The 17,988-nt window shown below is 55.0% G+C and overlaps 1 protein-coding gene across 1 annotated transcript in view; it reads right to left on the reverse strand.

The window, feature by feature from the left end:
- Positions 1-17,712, reverse strand: part of UVRAG (UV radiation resistance associated) — a 52,457-nt gene extending 34,745 nt beyond the window's left edge. Inside the window, exons 1-7 of the mRNA XM_038762088.1 lie at positions 17,517-17,712; positions 10,000-10,123; positions 9,627-9,661; positions 9,110-9,301; positions 7,712-7,786; positions 6,633-6,718; positions 421-526 (exon numbers count right to left, since the gene is read on the reverse strand). Coding sequence (XP_038618016.1) covers positions 421-526; positions 6,633-6,718; positions 7,712-7,786; positions 9,110-9,301; positions 9,627-9,661; positions 10,000-10,123; positions 17,517-17,618 — 720 coding nt within the window. The 5' untranslated portion in view covers positions 17,619-17,712. The remainder of the gene's footprint in view (positions 1-420; positions 527-6,632; positions 6,719-7,711; positions 7,787-9,109; positions 9,302-9,626; positions 9,662-9,999; positions 10,124-17,516) is intronic.
- Between the last annotated feature and the right edge of the window lie 276 nt (positions 17,713-17,988).

Here is a 17,988-nt window from a genome sequence, read left to right on the forward strand (position 1 = left end):
CCACCACGAGATGCCAGTCAACCGGAGGCCTGCCGGGCAGGCGGCCAGTTTTCCCCCGGCCACGCACCTCATCCCCTTCCCAGGGGGGCAGATGGCCACTAGCCAGACCCACCGGCTTGGTCCAAACGTATCTTTAATTAATTTTTTAGAGCCCGAGACGGCTCCCGGAGTGTTGCTTTCTCTGGCAGCCATCTTGTATTCACCACACAGTCTGCGTTTACACTGCCCCATTTACAGGGTATTAACCAAAGACCCTGTTAATGATTTCATGGGATCCAGAACCTGATCTCTCAGCCCGACATGGGGAGAGAACACGGCCGCTCCAGGCGACCGGACGCTACTTGGGAACGGTCACGGGACCAGGTGGCTCCCCCAGAAATCCACCCTCTAGTTCCAATGGAAAAAATCATCCGAACTCACCAACTCGTTGCTCGTAGATGTGAGTTTCAGTTTCTCTTCGATCTCCCTCCCAATTCTCTGCACGGTTACCTGAGTCTGCTTGATTGCACACTGGGCTCTGTGGAGCCTACGAAAGAAAGCAACACAACAGTCAGAATCCGCACGGCTGGGCCGGGGGCTCCCCCATGCCCTCCATCAGCCCCGCAGATGGTCCAGGAGGTCTCAGCATGGCCTATCTGCCAGGGGCCTGGGCACCGTATCCCGCCACGGGCTGATGCCCCCGACCAAACCCCTCGGGAGACGAAGTACGACTCTTCCGAGTATGACTCTTCGATTACTGTTTCCACAAGAAGAGACTGAACAGGAGACCCCCACTGTTCATGGGAGGCCTGCGGGGACCTCAGCATCCGCACTGCCCTGCTGGCAGACACACCTCCTGAAAGTAAACTGTGCCAGGTTTCGGCTACCAAAAATCTCTCTTCCCAATGTCTGCATCCAGTGGCCACCTCGCCAGCTCTCCGGGGGTGCCTGCCCTCCCGCCCAGTTCCAAATCCCGCCGGGCCGAGAGTCTGGAAGTAGCCCGTGGAGACAGGACCGGTCAGGCGCCCGGCTCGTTCGGCTCCCAGCGGTGGTCGTGGACGATAGCCACCCACAGGGGGAAGCCATAGCGTGTCCTGCAGCTTTCAAAGAGCAGTGGAAAAAGTGCCGTCTGAAGCCCTGGCACTAGGCAAACAGCCTTGTCAAAGGGAATGGCTTTGAAAATCAAAATGATTCATGGCCATAATTAACGTATGACTTCAGCTACTTGGCACTCTCTGCCCCAGACGCTTTCTGATCTTACCTTGGGGGCTTAAAACATACAGGCAGAGTCCCATTTCCCCCCAATCTCCAGTGTTATCCAAACAGCATTTCAGAGTCTTCACTACATCACCACTGCTCTCCACCGAGCGTCTTCCTTGGTAATCGGGGACAAGAAGGAGACTGGGGAGGAGGATGGTGGGGATGAGGAGGACGATGATAACAAGGATGAGAAGGATGAAGGCTAGGGGACCTGCGACTTTCAATATGACATCTTACTCCCTGGGCTGGGGCAGGGCTTGGGGAAAGGGGAGAGGAAGGGAGGAAGAAAGAAAGCAGACAGGGAGGGAGAAGGAGTGGAAGGGCCAGTCAGAGGATAGGGAACTCACACAGCACCTAGCTTCAGGGCAATTTCTTGATTTGACAACATAGAAGACAAGGCCAGTGTGGCCCCCACACAGGGCGCAGGACACACACTCCATTCGCCTCTGGGTCCAGGATACCACCTATTTCCCCAGCCAACCCAAGGCCTGATCAGAAAGCATAGCAGCAGCCCCACAGACAGATCCAACCCAAAGCTTTGTTCTTCTCTTTCATTCTCCTTCTCTCCCTCCCTCTTTCCTGCACACAGTTTTCCTAGCCTAAGCCCTCTGCATATTTTTAGACAACAAAAATAATCATTATTCCAACACTTTGAATCAGTAGAATTTGCTTTCCCCCAGAGCCTCTTGACATCAACTCTCTTCCTTTGTTCTCATCATATCCCTGGAGGGAGGGAGAGAGGGAGGGAGGGAGGAAGAGGAGGGAGCTTTCCCATTACTTACCCACAGAGGGTAAGTGACTTGCCCAAGGTGAAGCTGGGATGAGAAAGTGCTCTTCTGCTGATTAATCAGTCAGTAATAATAATAATAATAGTGATGGCATTTGGTAAGCACTTACTATGCGCACAGCACTGTTCTAAGCGCTGGGGAGGATACAAAGTGATCAGGTTGTCCCACATGGGGCTCACAGGCTTCATCCCCGTTTTACAGACAAGGGAACTGGCACAGAGAAGTTAAGTGACTTGCCCAAAGTCACACAGCTGAAAATTGGCAGAGCCAGGATTAGAACCCATGACCTCTGACTCCCAAGCCTGGATTTTTTCCACTGAGCCACACCGCTTGTATGTAGACCATCACACTCAATGTTTGGGGGGTGGGGGGATACAAAGGCATTAGAAAACACAGTCCCTGTTAGGAGCTGATAGTCCCAACATGCCTCTGCCTCCCAGGATGAGATCAGGAGAGTCCTGTCAGGACCCTTCAATCCTAGCACATGGCATGGGGAGAGAGGGTGGTCTGGTGTTGGAGGGGTGGGGGCTGCCTTCAGTCTGCACAGACTGAGGGGTCGGCAGGTCAGAAGAGTCTCGCCCAGTCCTCAGCGAGGCGGTAAAAACAATGCCGGGAGGCAACAGAGTTCGTGGGGACAACAGTCAGCTCTGAGTGTCTCAAATAACATTGGACTACAGGAAAATACAGTTCCGGGTAACCACGTGGGCCTAACAGGAGGTGAAATTGCTCCCAGATTTCCACCCAACTGTCCTACAGGCTGAGTGGAAAGTGGCACTATGCCCGGAGCGGAGCTTTCGGAGCGCTGGGAATGGATGCTGCGGGAATTCGTCCTGCAGTGGTCAGTGGCCTGGGCAGAGCGGCATGTTCACAGACACTCTTGATAACTGGCTTGGCCCAGCTCTGCTTCCAGGGAGAAGAGCCGCAGCAGAGGCCAGCAAACACCCCAAATTATCCCCTCTCCATTTCTGACTCACCTTTCAGACTGGGTGTTCTCTGCTGCCGCTAAGCACAGCCTGGAAGGATTGTAGATTTTGGTGCAGGGGCTGGTAGCCACCCCTGAACACCCCCCGTCCTCCAGCTTCGTCCCCTCGGCCTCCCCTTGCCCCTTCTCCAACCCCGTACAGTGCCTGGCACATAGTAAGCACCAGTTGTCAGCTGTGTGACTTTGGCCAAGTCACTTGACTTCTCTGTGCCTCAGTTACCTCATCTGTAAAATGGGGATTAAGACTGTGAGCTCCACGTGGGACAACCTGATTACCCTGTACCCTCCCCAGCGCTTAGAACAGTGCTTTGCATATAGTAAGCACTTAACAAATGCCATTATTATTATTATTATTGTTATGTGGCGTGAACTCTTTCTGTCTCTTTAGTACAGTGCTCTGCACACAGTAGGAGCTCAATAAATACGATTGAATGAATGAATGTTTCTAAAACTCGGACATGGAAACCACTTGTAGAGACACAGACAGCAGCTTGGAGAGACCACGAAAAACATGGAGCCAGAAAGGTCAGTAGGCTGGTGGCCCATCCCCAGAGTTGGGAGAGTAAATCTGTCACTGGCTGGACGCAAAAATCAGAAGACTGATGATTTTCCCGTTTCCCTCTTCCTGGACTTGGCTTCCTCCTCTCAGGTCTCGAACAGCTCTCTCTGGAGCCGGCTATCGTTCACCACTGCATTTTCCCGGAGCCGGTGATTATCATCTGCCGGCCACAGCCCCGGACTGTACGGCCACACGCGCTCATTTGGTGGGAAACCCATTTGAGGAGCCCTGGCTCCTGGTTTTCCACCTGCCTCAATGGTCCTACCCACTTCAGCCCCGGGAACCAAGCAACAAGATGTTCTCCTCCTCTGGTGGAGGTTGCCCTCCCCCGCCTCCCCATGGGATGGGGAAGGGGCACAAAGGGATGTGAGGGGAGGAGGAACTACGTCCAGGAAGTCCCCAAGGTGACAACTCTGCCTGTTCCCTGAAATAAGGCATCCCATTCCCCCTGGCACCCCCACGGTGACAACTCTGCCCGTTCCCTGAAATAAAAAATCCCATTCCCCTGGCACCCCCTGTCATCCTAGCCATTTTTAGGCCTTCAGTCCTGGAAGGAAGCGTCCACATCCACAGCATTTCCCGGTGACGTCCAACACGTCCCCCCTCGAGGGGCCGTCTTAGGTGGACGGCACTGAAAATTTGGTTCCCAAAAACGTCCCAGTTCCGCATTTGGGCTACGGAGCCCGGGTCAATAGAGAAGCAGCGGGGCTCAGTGGAAAGAGCCCGGGCTTTGGAGTCAGAGGTCTGGGGTTCAAATCCCGGCTCTGCCAATTGTCAGCTGGGTGACTTTGGGCAAGTCTCCTCCTCTTCCCCCTCCCCATCCCTCCCGCCTTACTTCCTTCCCCTCCCCACAGCACCTGTATATATGTATATATGTTTGTACGTATTTATTACTCTATTTATTTAATTTGTACATATTTATTTTATTTTGTTAATACGTTTTGTTTTGTTGTCTGTCTTCCCCTTCTAGACTGTGAGCCCACTGTTGGGTAGGGACCGTCTCTATATGCTGCCAACTTGTACTTCCCAAGCGCTTAGTACAGTGCTCTGCACACGGTAAGCACTCAATAAATACGATTGAATGGATGAATGAAAACTTCTCTGAGCCTCAGTTCCCTCATCTGTAAAATGGGGATGAAGACTGTGAGCCCCCCGTGGGACAACCTGATCACCTTGTAACCTCCCCAGCGCTTAGAATAGTGCTTTGCACATAGTAAGCCCTTAATAAAGAAGCAGCGTGGCTCAGGGGAAAGAGCCTGGGCTTTGGAGTCAGAGGTCATGGGTTCGAATCCCGGCTCCGCCACATGCCTGCTGTGTGACCTTGGGCAAGTCACTTCACTTCTCTGAGCCTCAGTTCCCTCAACTGTAAAATGGGGATTAAGACTGTGAGCCCCGCGTAGGACAACCTGATCATCTTGTATCCCCCCAGCGCTTAGAACAGTGCTTTGCACATAGTAAGCGCTTAATAAATGCCATTATTATTATTATTATTATTACTACTAATACTCTACTGGCCGCATCCAGAGCTAGCTCTCTTCCTCCCTTCAAGGCCCTACTGAGAGCTCACCTCCTCCAGGAGGCCTTCCCAGACTGAGCCCCTTCCTTCCTCTCCCTCTCGTCCCCCTCTCCATCCCCCCATCTTACCTCCTTCCCTTCCCCACAGCACCTGTATATATGTATATATGTTTGTACATATTTGTTACTCTATTTATTTTACTTGTACATTTCTATTTATTTTATTTTGTTAGTATGTTTGGTTTTGTTCCCTGTCTCCCCCTTTTAGACTGTGAGCCCACTGTTGGGTAGGGACTGTCTCTATATGTTGCCAACTTGTACTTCCCAAGCATTTAGTCCAGTGCTCTGCACATAGTAAGCGCTCAATAAATACGATTGATGATGATGATGATGACCCAGGCCTCACAAAAGGCAACAGTGACCCCTGGTGGAGGCCCGAACAGGGGCCGGGAGGAGTCCAAGATATGGCCTTGGACCCCTCAAGTCATCATCAATCGTATTTACTGAGCGCTTACTAAGTGCAGAGCACTGTACTAAGCGCTTGGGAAGTACAAATTGGCAACATATAGAGACAGTCCCTACCCAACAGTGGGCTCACAGTCTAAAAGGGCTCACAGTCTAAAAGTCCCAGCCCCATTTCCTCTAGTGTCAAGGGGGCGGGGGGCAGGTCCTGCGGGGAGGCGCTGCTGACTCAGGCACCAGCCTGAGCCTGCTTCTAGCTGTCCAGCTTCTAGACTGTGAGCCCACTGTTGGGTAGGGACTGTCTATGTTGCCGACTTGTACTTCCCAAGCGCTTAGTACAGTGCTCTGCACACAGTAAGCGCTCAATAAATACGACAATGAATGAATGAATGAATGAGCGGGCCCGGGACAATTCCCAGGGTGACAGCAGCGGTGTAGAGCCCCGTTGTTGGGTAGGGACCATCTCAATAGGTTGCCAACTTGTACTTCCCAAGCACTTAGTACAGTGCTCTGCACACAGTAAGCACTCAATAAATACGATTAAATGAATGAACGTAGGGCCACCACGGCCATAGGACTGCACTGTCCCCGGCCGGGTATAGCTCGGACTATCAGACCTACGGCACAGTGACTGAGTGCCCGCGGCGGCATGTAGAGACCCAGCCCAAATCCCACCGGCATCAGAAGCCTCCCCTCCGCACCAGTTCTCCCACCCAAAGTCTCTGGGATGAGATTGAGGCTCGCCCATCGGTCCACCCACCAGCCCATCCGCCTGTCTCCCCAAATCAAAACCAAATCCTTTGGGGCCTGCTGACCATGCCACTCGCGGTGCCAGGCCACCCCAAGAATACTCGCCAAATCGGGAAGGCTGGCACAGGCAGAGCCCAGAGCCCCCAGCTCCTTGCCGCCTCACCCACCTGAGGTCTCACCTGGGAGCAGACACACGTCCTGATCCCCACCACACTCAGAGCAGGCACCGGAGCCTCTAGTACGCTTAATGCAGTGCTCTGCACACAGTAAGCACTCAATAAATATGATTGATTGAATGAATGAATGAATGAATGAATGAGAAGCAGAAGGTTCTCACCGCAGCAGGGAGAAGACATCGTAGGAGTTTCGGACACAGTTCTGGTCCACGTGCAGGAGGTTGTTCTTGTGGCTGCTTGAATAACCCTGAAAGACACCAACACACAGATGAAGGTGCAGTGGCCCAGACCCAGTCCCTAAAGGCTGGAAGTTGCAAGAGGGGAGGAACCGAACAGACCCGGGGGGCCACTGGTCACCATCCTGTCAATTAAATGCCAGGCTGCATAATGGAGCTGGGAGGCCCGCAGCACCTGATTCCTGGAAATCAGGGAGTCCTGGGAGTGGTGGGGGACAATCGGGACGTAACTGAGGCAGGTAGAGTGACTCCACAATATGGCTACCAGGCAAGACAACCTCCATTTTCTTTGAAAGAACAAGAGGGGTCCAACCCACTCTCATCTAACTCTCCTCCTCCACACACACCTCACTCACTGCCCCCAGAGTTGGGACCCCAGAGCCCGGCCTCTCCCAACCCCATCAGCTCGCCCTCGGAGTCCAGGGCCCAGAATAAGGGGTCAGAAAACTAGGATGGGAACAGGAAGGATGATAGGTAGGCGGGTGGTGTCTCCTCAGAGTTGGGGGGCCTGCTTCCTTGCCTGAAAGAACTCATCGGCCAACGTGGTGGCGATGGAGACTGGGCAGAGGGTCCAGGCAGTAAAGCAGAAAATGGACAGCAAGTGGAGGAGTGATTTTTAACTAGTCTCCAGTTCCTGCTACTAACTCCCACATATCTGAGTATCAGGCATTGCTCCCCACCTGCCCGAGTTCAGGGCCATAGCGGGAGTGGTGATGGCCAGCAGATAGGGAGGGCAGAAAGCCAAAGATGTGGCAAGGGTAGCCTCCACTAGAGCACACCACCAGAGCTTGGACAACACTATGAGGTGGGGGGGGGGGGTCCTAGATCCGCCGCAATATTGGCTGCAGGAGGTGCCCAGCCATCAGCTTCCTGCCCTTCCAGACCCTCCCGATATCCACCCCACCCCAAGGGAGTCTGGAGGGCACCATGGTGTCCCCACAGAGGCCTGGCCCCACACCCCAAAGAGAGGAACGGGGCACCTTTGGCCACCAAATGACACTCACCTTCTGTTCCCAAGGGGCTCCGTAGTAGCCATCGTTCAAGCCGAAAATAAGTTCGTTCTGGTTGCGGGCGTGGATCTAATAGGGGACGCAAAAAACAGGTCAATCAGCTTCCTCGGCCTCTACCCAGCCATGTGGTCAAGGTGGGGCAGAGAGCGGAGAACCGAGCTCAGGGCCAGGCCGCCCCCGGCACCTAGTGCAGCAGCCAGCCCACTTGAGCCCGGTGGTCTGGTCAGAGTCGTCGGAGGGTGACTTGAGCTCCCTCAGACCGCAGAGCTCTGCCCGGAATCAGATGAGCTTTGACGCCAAACCAGTAATCAGTTAGAGGCTGAGATGGATGTGACAGGCTGGCTTCCCAGGCAGGAAAAGCAGCAGCGGCAGCAACCACTGACAGCCTCCTCATCCCTGGTTCAAACCACACCCCGGTTCCAGCTGAACGACCAGCTCAGAGGCAGTAGAAACGAGCACCCCAGGTCAAACCCAAATTGCCGTTCCCCAGGAACCCACCCCCAAGGGCGAGGGGTGCCCGCTGGAGCTAGAGGGTAGCAGGTTCACACCAACCACGGGAAACACTTCTTCCTCCAGCATGAGGTGAGCATGGGGAAACACTCTACCCCAGATGTTAGAAGAGTGTTTGGCATTTAACAAATACCATTTCCAAAAAAAAAAAAAAAGTCCACGCTGTGTCTCTGTGAGAAGAGTCCGGAGTATTGGAGAGCCCGTGCTGGGCCACCGGGGTAGAGTCAGGGATGGAGAGGGGACAGATAAGGATGTTGGAAGGTCAAGGACTGTGTTTACTAACTCTACTGAACTCTCTCAAGGGTAGAGAACAGTGCTCTCTGCACAGACTAGGCACTTAATCAGTACTATTGATGGACTTCCCAAGACCCGCCCTGGGGCTATTTTGGTCATGCCTAGTCATCAGCTGCTAATCACACTCTCTCATCTGCCCCCTTAGTGGCTGAAGTAGCTAAAGGGGATGCAGGGTGGAAGTCAGGAGGAAGTTGGCCTGGCAGAAGCCTAAGGTCTCAGAAGAGTGATGGAAGGAGGGGGCAGGATGTCTGTCCCTCCTCCCTTCCTTCCTTCTTTCCCCAGGGAAGCTCAGGAGCAGAGCAAGCAGCTGCCGGCACAGGTCCGGTCCACCCTAAGGTCATTTGGAGGCTCCCCAGGGTGCAGACCCTGAGGTCAGATGCCTGCAGAGCACTGGGGAGAGTCCATTCAAAGGGAGGGCTGGGAAAATCACATAACCCCTGTAGCCTTCAGAACTCTGGAAGGGGCCTCTAGTCAAAACCGCAGCTCTCCCGGGCTCGTGGGGTCTGGCAGAGTGCAGCCACCCCTGGGAGTGCCCTTCCCCAACAGAAATGGCCCTCAGCCCCTTGGCAACCCCAGTGAGACCTTTACCTGCTGGCCCAGGAATCTCAGCCCGTCCAAGGAGACTTTCCACTCAATGAGCAGCTGCGGGGCCGCCTCCTCCTCCTGCTCCCTCTCCTCTTCCTTCTCTTTTCGGGCCCAGACCCTCACCACAAAGCACGACACGGACGTGTCCAGCCGATCAGGCATGATTCCAAAATCCAGACTCCTCCACGTTGGGTTCTGGGGAACACAGACAAAAGGCTTCAAGCAGGACCGAGAGCCAACTTTCTGCCCTGCCCCTTCTGCACCTGGAATGCGGAGTGGCTAATTTGCCAAACCGGCTGGCTTTGGCCGATTCTACCCCTGGACGCCGTGATTCCAGGGGAAGCGCTTGGAGGCCTGGTCTTACTGGGCTGCTTCCCCGGGGATGTATGGCAGATTGTGAGGCGAATGTACATGTCAGGATTGAACTGGGGAAGTCTCAGGTCTCCCCGGGCCCGGGACTCCTCCCTACCCTTAAGCCCCCTGTGTGATGGCCCTGAGTCCCTCGGGCCATCACCCTTACCAGAGAGTTGGTGATCACTTCACTCCGGTAGAACTCTGGAGAAGAGGAGAGAGGACAGTGAGTGGGGAGGAAGACACAGGCCCCAAGTGAAGCCCCTCTGCACAGAACAGAGAGCTGCTCACCGAACATCAGCCGGTGCTTTACGAGGCAAGGGTGAGCTCCTCCGTCTGGGTCAAAGTGGCCAAGACCCTCACCATAGGAGACCCTGAGGCCCGGGTGGCCAGCTTCTGCCCTCTCTGCTACCCCCGGCATCAGAACAGCCCAACCTGGTCCCCACAGAACCAGCTTCTGCCCTCGCTGCTGCATCCCAAGTACAGGGCAGCCTGACCCAACCGGTCCATCGCGCCCACATCCCGTGCCCGTGGGCTCTCACCTCTGTGTATCTGCCGGTCACTGCACAGGTGTAGCGTGAAGTAGGTGTCGAGGAGCCGGTGGCCGTTCCTTCCGGTGACGGCGATGTTCCGGGCAGCGATGCTCCTCAGGTGGCGAAGGCGCCGCTGCAGCCCAAGAGGAGAACCGGAGACAATCAATCAACGGTATTTATTGAGCGTAACGGATTGCAGAGCACTGTACCAAGCACTTGGGAGAGTACGTTACAACAGAGTTGACACACACGATCGCTGCCCTCAAGGACTTCACAGTCTACTGGGGGAGACAGACGTTAAAATAAATTGCAGGTAAGGGAAGCAACCAACTAGAAAGAAAGATATGTGAATAATTACTGTGGGGATGGGGTAGGAACCTAAGTGCTTGGGGGTAGAGGGGATGACTCCATGCATGGGTGTGACGGTAGGCAAGGAAAATAGGGTGAGGGGATGGGATGAGAGAAGAAAGTCGGTGGCCAGAGTCGACCTCCATGTCTCCATTCCTCATGGGACACAGGTTCTGGATTTCAGAAGCGTCACTGCTGGCTGAACCGAGCACACACGAGACACACATTTCTGACTGCTCAGCTCCTCCTACTCAGGTGGACCACTAGCCCAGGGAGGCATGATGTCCCGGAGCACTGGCCCCAGGACTCCTGAGGTTTCCAGCTTTGACAGTCAGATGCTGCCACAGCAACAGGGGGACACGAGCCCAAATAAGAAAGAATCCACTGGCCTCCACAACACCCATTAACACAACTCCCTGTCCAGCGGCCTTTGGCCGGGATTCTGTGGGCTCATCAGAGCAGGCCATTGGCTGCTGGGAAGTAGCCAAGAACTGGGGGCAGGGTTTTTTTTGTTTTTTTTGTTTTTTAAAATGGTATTTGTTAAGTGCTTACTATGTGCCAGGCCCTAATACTAAGCGCTAGGGTAAATACAGAGAAGCAGCATGGCTCAGTGGAAAGAGCCCGGGCTTGGGAGACAGAGGTCATGGGTCCTAATCCTGGCTCTGCCACATGTCTGCTGTGTGACCTTGGGCAAGTCACTTAACTTCTCTGAGCCTCAGTTACCTCATCTGTAAAATGGGGATTAAGACTGTAAGCCCCACATGGGACAACCTATCACCTTGTATCCCCCCCAGCACTTAGAACAGTGCTTGGCACATAGTAAGCACTTAAATGCCATCATTATTATTATTATTATACAAGCTAGTCAGGTTGGACATAGTTGGTGTACCACATGGGGCTCACAGTTTTAATGCCCCATCGCTCTCCCGCCTCATCAAATCTCCCTTCCCAGAGAGTCCGCAAGCCAGCCACGATCCCACCATGACCCGACATCTCTCAGAGCCACTGAGAGCGGAAGAAATGGGGTGGGTGAGGCCCATCCTGCACCAGCCCCGCCCCAGAATTGTCCGGTTGCTGGAAAATACATTGAATTCCCCAAGCCTCAGTTTCCCCATGGCAATAGAACTCTCCCTTCCGAGCCCCCGAGAGGGAAAGATGAAGACATGTGCGGCTGGTAGCCAAGCCCCTGACCCTGGCCAGGGCAATGAGAGACAGGGCCTGCCAGATCAAGGCCGAGCCCATCAGTGGGCCTCCTGGCCACCACCGCTGAACAGCAGGAACATAACTGTGAGGGCCAAGCCATCCAGGGTGGACGACAGCGCTGCCCATACGCTCGGGGGCTCCCCCTCAACCCCAACCCGGCACCCCCCCGAATGACTCAAACCCAAACTGATCTTTTTGGTCTGATACCCTCCCTGCATTCCTCAGGCTGGACGGGCAGGTACTTTCACTTCTGGGTTAGTCTATTTCCGGCGAGTTTCATTTCTGATTTTCATGCCTCTCCTAGGACCAGGGCCTGGAGGACATCAGTGAAGCTGGAATCACATACTCTGCTCTCTCCCCTGCTTCTCAAGAGAAAAGGAGAGATTTTCCTGCAACAAAACTTGAATCAATCAATGGTATTTACTGGGTGCTTACTTTGTTCAGAGTAATAATAAATAATGATGGTATTTGTTAGGCGCTTACTATGTGCAAAGCACTGTTCTAAGCACTGGGGAGGATACAAGGTGATTAGGCTGTCCCACGGGGGCTCACAGTTTTAATCCCCATTTTACAGATGAGGTAACTGAGGCCCAGAGAAGTGAAGTGACTTGCCCAAAGTCACACAGCTGACAGTTGGCAGAGCCGGGATTTGAACCCGTGATCTCTGACTCCAAAGCCCGTGCTCTTTCCACTGAGCCACGCTGCTTTTCCTAAGTACTGTAAGTGCTTCTCCAGAGTACTGTACTAAGCTCTTAATAGAGTACAATACAACAGAGTTGGCAATACTTTTCCTGCCCATAAGGAATTTATAGTCTAGAGGGGGAAACATATTAAAATAAATTATGGATACAGACATCGTTCTATGGGACTGAGGTGCAGGGGTGAATGGCAAGTGCTTAAAGAGTACCCAAGAGCAGACCTGCCTTCTCTAAACTCCAAGCCCTTGTGGGCAGGGAATATGTCTACCAACTCTACTGTACTTTCCCAGTGCTCTGCACATAGTAAGCGTTCAATAAATACCATTGATTGATTGATCAGGGGTGGGGGGAAGGGTGCTGGGGATACACCAGCCCACCTATAGGGTAGCAGTTGCAGCTGAACCGATCAATGGCATTTGAGTACCTGCTGTGTGCAAAGCCCCATACTGGGTGCCCAGGGAGACCACAGTGGAGTTAGCAGATACGTTCCCTCCTTTCAGAACCTTACATTCTAGCAGAGGAGGCTCAGGCTGCTTCCTTGAAAGTTTATGAAATCACTTTTATTGTTGGTTGGTTAAGTAAATCGCCTATATTGCTGATTGGATGTGCCCAGAAACGGATCTCTTCCATTTTGTGCATTCACGAACACGCTAACAATGATGGGAAGACTTGCGTTACTCTAGGCCAAACACTGAGCTATGTGTTGGAGTAGATTCCAACCCGGGGCTTTCCAGCCTAAGAGGGCAGAAGGGCAGGCATTTTACAGATGAGGAAACTGTGGCCCAGAGAGGTTCGGCGACATGCCCAAGGTGAAACCGCAGGCCATGGTAGAGCTGGGACCAGAGCCCAGGTCTTGCAGCTCCTGGCCTTGGGCTCTCTCGACAAACCACATTACTGTGTGAGGCATTCCCACGGGGGTAGGTGCTGAACTGAGTTGGAGATGGAGACTCCAGATACCTGAGCAGTCTCTGCCACCAGAGAATTCAAAACCTCTCCGCCTGACCGCTCAGGCCACTCAACAGACTAAGGTTGGCCCCAGCGGTTTAGGCTCCAGGGTCAGTCGAGAGAAGAGAGAGAGTGGGGGCCGGAGAAGGACTGAGCCCCAAACCTCTGCAGAACCAGACCCTGGAAAAAGACTGAAACAATTCACCCCCAGTTGATTTTGCCAACCCCTTCCTCTGAGGATGGAGAAGTAGTCAAATCCCCAAGGATTCTGAGTCAATCATTATCTGCAACAGAAACAGAAGACAAACGGCCTTTGCAAAGTCGGCCAGCCCGACTGGAGGGGGAAAGGACAGAACGAGCAGGAGGAGATGGAGACCAAGGACAGGCAGTTTCCCGCTGAGATGTGGCAAATATACGCAGTTCCAGAATGTTTCACACAGTGTTAATCCCGCTAATAGGTTCCTGGGGCTAGAACTCCCTTCCCATTGGGTTCTAACAGCGAAGAGGACCCCCACACACACACGCTTGTACCCGGCCCTCTCCCAGAGCTACGGATCATGTTTTAATCTGCCCCTGATTCGAGCAGGATCTCCCAAGATCTCACACTACCTGTTCAAGCTGCCAGCTGAGGAAAAGTTTGGCCACTGGTGGGGAGGAAGGAAGGGGGAGAAAGCAAAGGCCCTTTTCCAAAATTCACTGTGCCTCGTTCTCGCCTGTCCCACCATCAACCCCTGGCCCACGTCCTACCTCTGGCCTGGAATGTCCTCCCCGTACACATCCGCCAAACTAGCTCTCTTTCTCCCTTCAGAACCCTACTAAGAGCTCACCTCCTCCAGGAGGCCTTCCCAGACTGAGCCCCCCTTTTCCTCTGCTCCTCCTCCCCTCCCCATGGCCCCCGCTTCCTCCCTCTGCCCTATCCCCTTCCCCTCCCCACAGCACTTGTGTATATTTGCACATAGTTATTACTCTATTTTATTAATGATGTGTATAAAGCTATAATTCTATTTATCTATTTTGATGGTAGTGACGCCTGTCTACTTGTTTTGTTCTGTTGTCTGTCTCCCCCATCTAGACTGTGAGCCTGTTGTTGGTTAGGGACTGTCTCTGTTGCCGAACTGTACTTTCCAAATGCTTAGTACAGTGCCCTGCACACAGTAAGTGCTCAATAAATGTGACTGAATGAATGAATGAACTAGAAGGCTTACATGCCTGTCAGGTTGGGAGATCCTTTTGCTTTTCACCAGAGAAAAAGCCCCTGGATCCTCCTTCCTGCCCAGGAAAGACCTGAGCAAGCCTCCAGTCAGACCCTCATTCATTCAATCATATTTATTGAGCGCTTACTGTGTGCAGAGCACTGTACTAAGTGCTTACTCTGTCTCTGGGAGGAAATGAGTGCTGGTTGCCCCAAATCTCTACTGCCATAGTTAGGAGACCTCAGAAGAGACAACCAGCGATTGTTTCCACACATCAGCATCCATAGTACCAGCTACTGCTCTCTCCCCAACGCCCCCACAAACGTAATCTGGCACACATAATGAGCACTGAATAAATACGATTACAACTACGACCCCTCCTGCAACATATCTGTGCCAGTAAGACTTGATCTCTGCCCTCCAGGAGCTGACAGGTCCAGAGGAGGAAACACACACTGAAATAGATAAGAGGGGGGTAGGGGTTAACAGAGTATAAAGATGTGGACACCGCTACAGGCGGCTGTGAGCACTTTAGTGGTTGAATGGCACGGAAGTGACAGTTTGCAGATATAAACTCTCGATGGGGGTCTCCCCCTGCCCCGCTCCTACTGCTAGGGATCCCCTGCCAATTTGGGGATAGGAGGGAGAGCATTTGTCCAAAGCCTTGGGGATGGGAGCAGGGGATGTCCCGAGACCCTTTCTCCAGGTGGGTCTTCCCACAAGCTCCCAAGTAGGGAGAGTCTCCTCACAGGGAAAGAGGGAGTTTCTTTGAGGGAAAAAGGTAGGGGGTGTCTCCTCACGGGGGTAAGAGGGGATCTCCTCATTGGGGGAAAAGGGGAATCTCTAACAGGGGGAGGAAGAGGGGTCTCAGGGAGAAAGATGGTCTCTTCACGAGGGAAAGAGGGGTCTCCTCACTGGGAGAAAGAGGGGTCTCCTCAAAGAGGGGAGAGGGTCTCCTCAAAGAGGGGAGAGGGTCTCCTCACAGGGGAGGAAGAGAGGTCTCATGGTGCAAAGGGAGTCTCTTCACGAGGGGAAGAGGGGTCTCCTAACAGGGGAGAAGAGGGGTCTCCTCACCAGGGGGATTTCCTCACCAGGGAGAAGGGGGATTTCCTCACCAGGGAGAAGGGGGATTTCCTCACCAGGGAGAAGGGGGATCTCCTCACCAGGGAGAAGGGGGATCTCCTCACCAGGGAGAAGGGGGATCTCCTCACCAGGGAGAAGGGGGATCTCCTCACCAGGGAGAAGGGGGATTTCCTCACCAGGGAGAAGGGGGATCTCCTCACCAGGGAGAAGGGGGATTTCCTCACCAGGGAGAAGGGGGATCTCCTCACAGAGGAGGAAGAAGGGTCTCACGGGGGAAAGGGGGTCTCTTCACGAGGAAAAGAGGGGTCTCCTCATGGGGAGAAAGAGAAATCTCCTCACCGGGAGAAAGAGGGGTCTCCTCACACGGGAGGAAGAGGGGTCTCATGGGGGAAAGGGAGTCTCTTCACGAGGGAAGGAGGGGTCTCCTCACGAGGGAAGGAGGGGTCTCCTCACGGGGGGAAGGGGGGTCTCCTCATGAGAAGAAAGAGGGGTCTCCTCACCGGGGGGGGGGGGGGGGGGGGAGGGGGTCTCCTCACCAGGGGGAAGGGGGATCTCCTCACCAGAGGGAAGGGGATCTCCTTACAGGGGAGGAAGAGGGGTCTCACGGGGGAAAGGGGGTCTCTTCACGAGGAAAAGAGGCGTCTCCTCACGGGGGGAAAGAGGAATCTCCTCACCGGGTGAAAGAGGGGTCTCCTCACCGGGAGAAAGAGGGGTCTCACGGGGGAAAGGGAGTCTCTTCACGAGGGAAGGAGGGGTCTCCTCACGGCGGGGATGGGGGGGGGTCTCCTCACGAGGAGAAAGAGGGGTCTCCTTAAAGGGGGGGTGGGGGGAGAGGGGCCTTCTCACCAGGGGGAAGGGGGATCTCCTCACCAGAGGGAAGGGGATCTCCTTACAGGGGAGGAAGAAGGGTCTCACGGGGGAAAGGGGGTCTCTTCACGAGGAAAAGAGGGGTCTCCTCACGGGGGGAAAGAGGAATCTCCTCACCGGGTGAAAGAGGGGGAAGGGGGATCTCCTCACAGGGGAGGAAGAAGGGTCTCACGGGGGAAAGGGGGTCTCTTCACGAGGGAAAGAGGGGTCTCCTCACGGGGGGAAAGAGGAATCTCCCTCACCGGGTGAAAGAGGGGTCTCACGGGGGAAAGGGAGTCTCTTCACGAGGGAAAGAGGGGTCTCCTCACGGTGGGGAAGGGGGGGGGTCTCCTCACAGGGGAGGAAGAAGGGTCTCACGGGGGAAAGCGGGGTCTCTTCACGAGGGAAAGAGGGGTCTCCTCACGGGGGGAAAGAGGAATCTCCCTCACCGGGTGAAAGAGGGGTCTCACGGGGGAAAGGGAGTCTCTTCACGAGGGAAAGAGGGGTCTCCTCACGGGGGAAAGGGGGGGTCTCCTCACAGGGGAGGAAGAAGGGTCTCACGGGGGAAAGGGGGTCTCCTCACAAGGAAAAGAGGGGTCTCCTCACCGGGGGAAAGAGGGGTCTCCTCACAGGTGAGGAAGAGGGGTCTCCTCACAGGTGAGGAAGAGGGGTCTCACGGGGGAAAGGGAATCTCTTCACGAGGTAAGAAGGGGTCTCCTCACGGGGGGAAGGGGGGTCTCCTCAAGAGGAGAAAGAGGGGTCTCCTCACCAAGGAGAAAGAGGAATCTCCTCACAGGGAGAAAGAGGAATCTCCTCACAGGGAGAAAGCGGGGTCTCCTCACAGGGAGAAAGAGGGGTCTCCTCACAGGGGAGGAAGAGGGGTCTCACGGGGGAAAGGGAGTCTCTTCATGAGGGAAGGAGGGGTCTCCTCACGGGGGGAAGGGGGGTCTCCTCACGAGGAGAAAGAGGGGTCTCCTCACCAAGGAGAAAGAGGGGTCTCCTCACCAAGGAGAAAGAGGAGTCTCCTCACAGGGAGAAAGAGGGGTCTCCTCACAGGGGAGGAAGAGGGGTCTCAGGGGGGAAAGGGAGTCGCTTCACGGGGGAAGGAGGGGTCTCCTCACGGGGGGAAGGGGGGTCTCCTCAGGAGGGGTCTCCTCACGGGGGAGTGAGGGGAGGCCTCCCGCGGTGTCCCGTCCCGCAGCGAGGTTACCTGCTGGGAGGGCAGCTCCACATGCAGCGAGCGGGTGGCGGCGGAGGCGGCGGGTCCGGGGGGCAGCGGGGACAGCCCGGGGGGCGCCGAGGGGCAACTCATCCTAGCCCGGGGGCGACCCTCCTCGACGCCACCATCCGCCGAGAGCCCGGGCAGGGCGGAGCAGAACAGGGCCCAGCCGGTCAGTCCCGTCGCCGGCCGAGGCCGCCACAGGCGCTCGTTAAAGAAAAGCCATATTACCGCAATGCTCCCCGCCCCGCGCACCGGCCGCTCCGCTCATTGGCTCCGCTCCTCCGGGGGCGGGATCCCGAAGCGACCGTGCCGCCTCCCATTGGACGAGACACCTGCCCGTCAACGCCAGGAAGGCCGAGGGGGGGGCGGAGGGGGGGACCCCTCGAGCGGGCCCAAACTGCGTCTGTCAAGCGAGCGCGAAGCCGTGGGCGGGGCCTGGTCGCGATTGGTGGATGCGCCT

The sequence above is a fragment of the Tachyglossus aculeatus genome, chromosome 20 (assembly GCF_015852505.1).
Source record: "Tachyglossus aculeatus isolate mTacAcu1 chromosome 20, mTacAcu1.pri, whole genome shotgun sequence".
Taxonomy (NCBI): domain Eukaryota; kingdom Metazoa; phylum Chordata; class Mammalia; order Monotremata; family Tachyglossidae; genus Tachyglossus; species Tachyglossus aculeatus.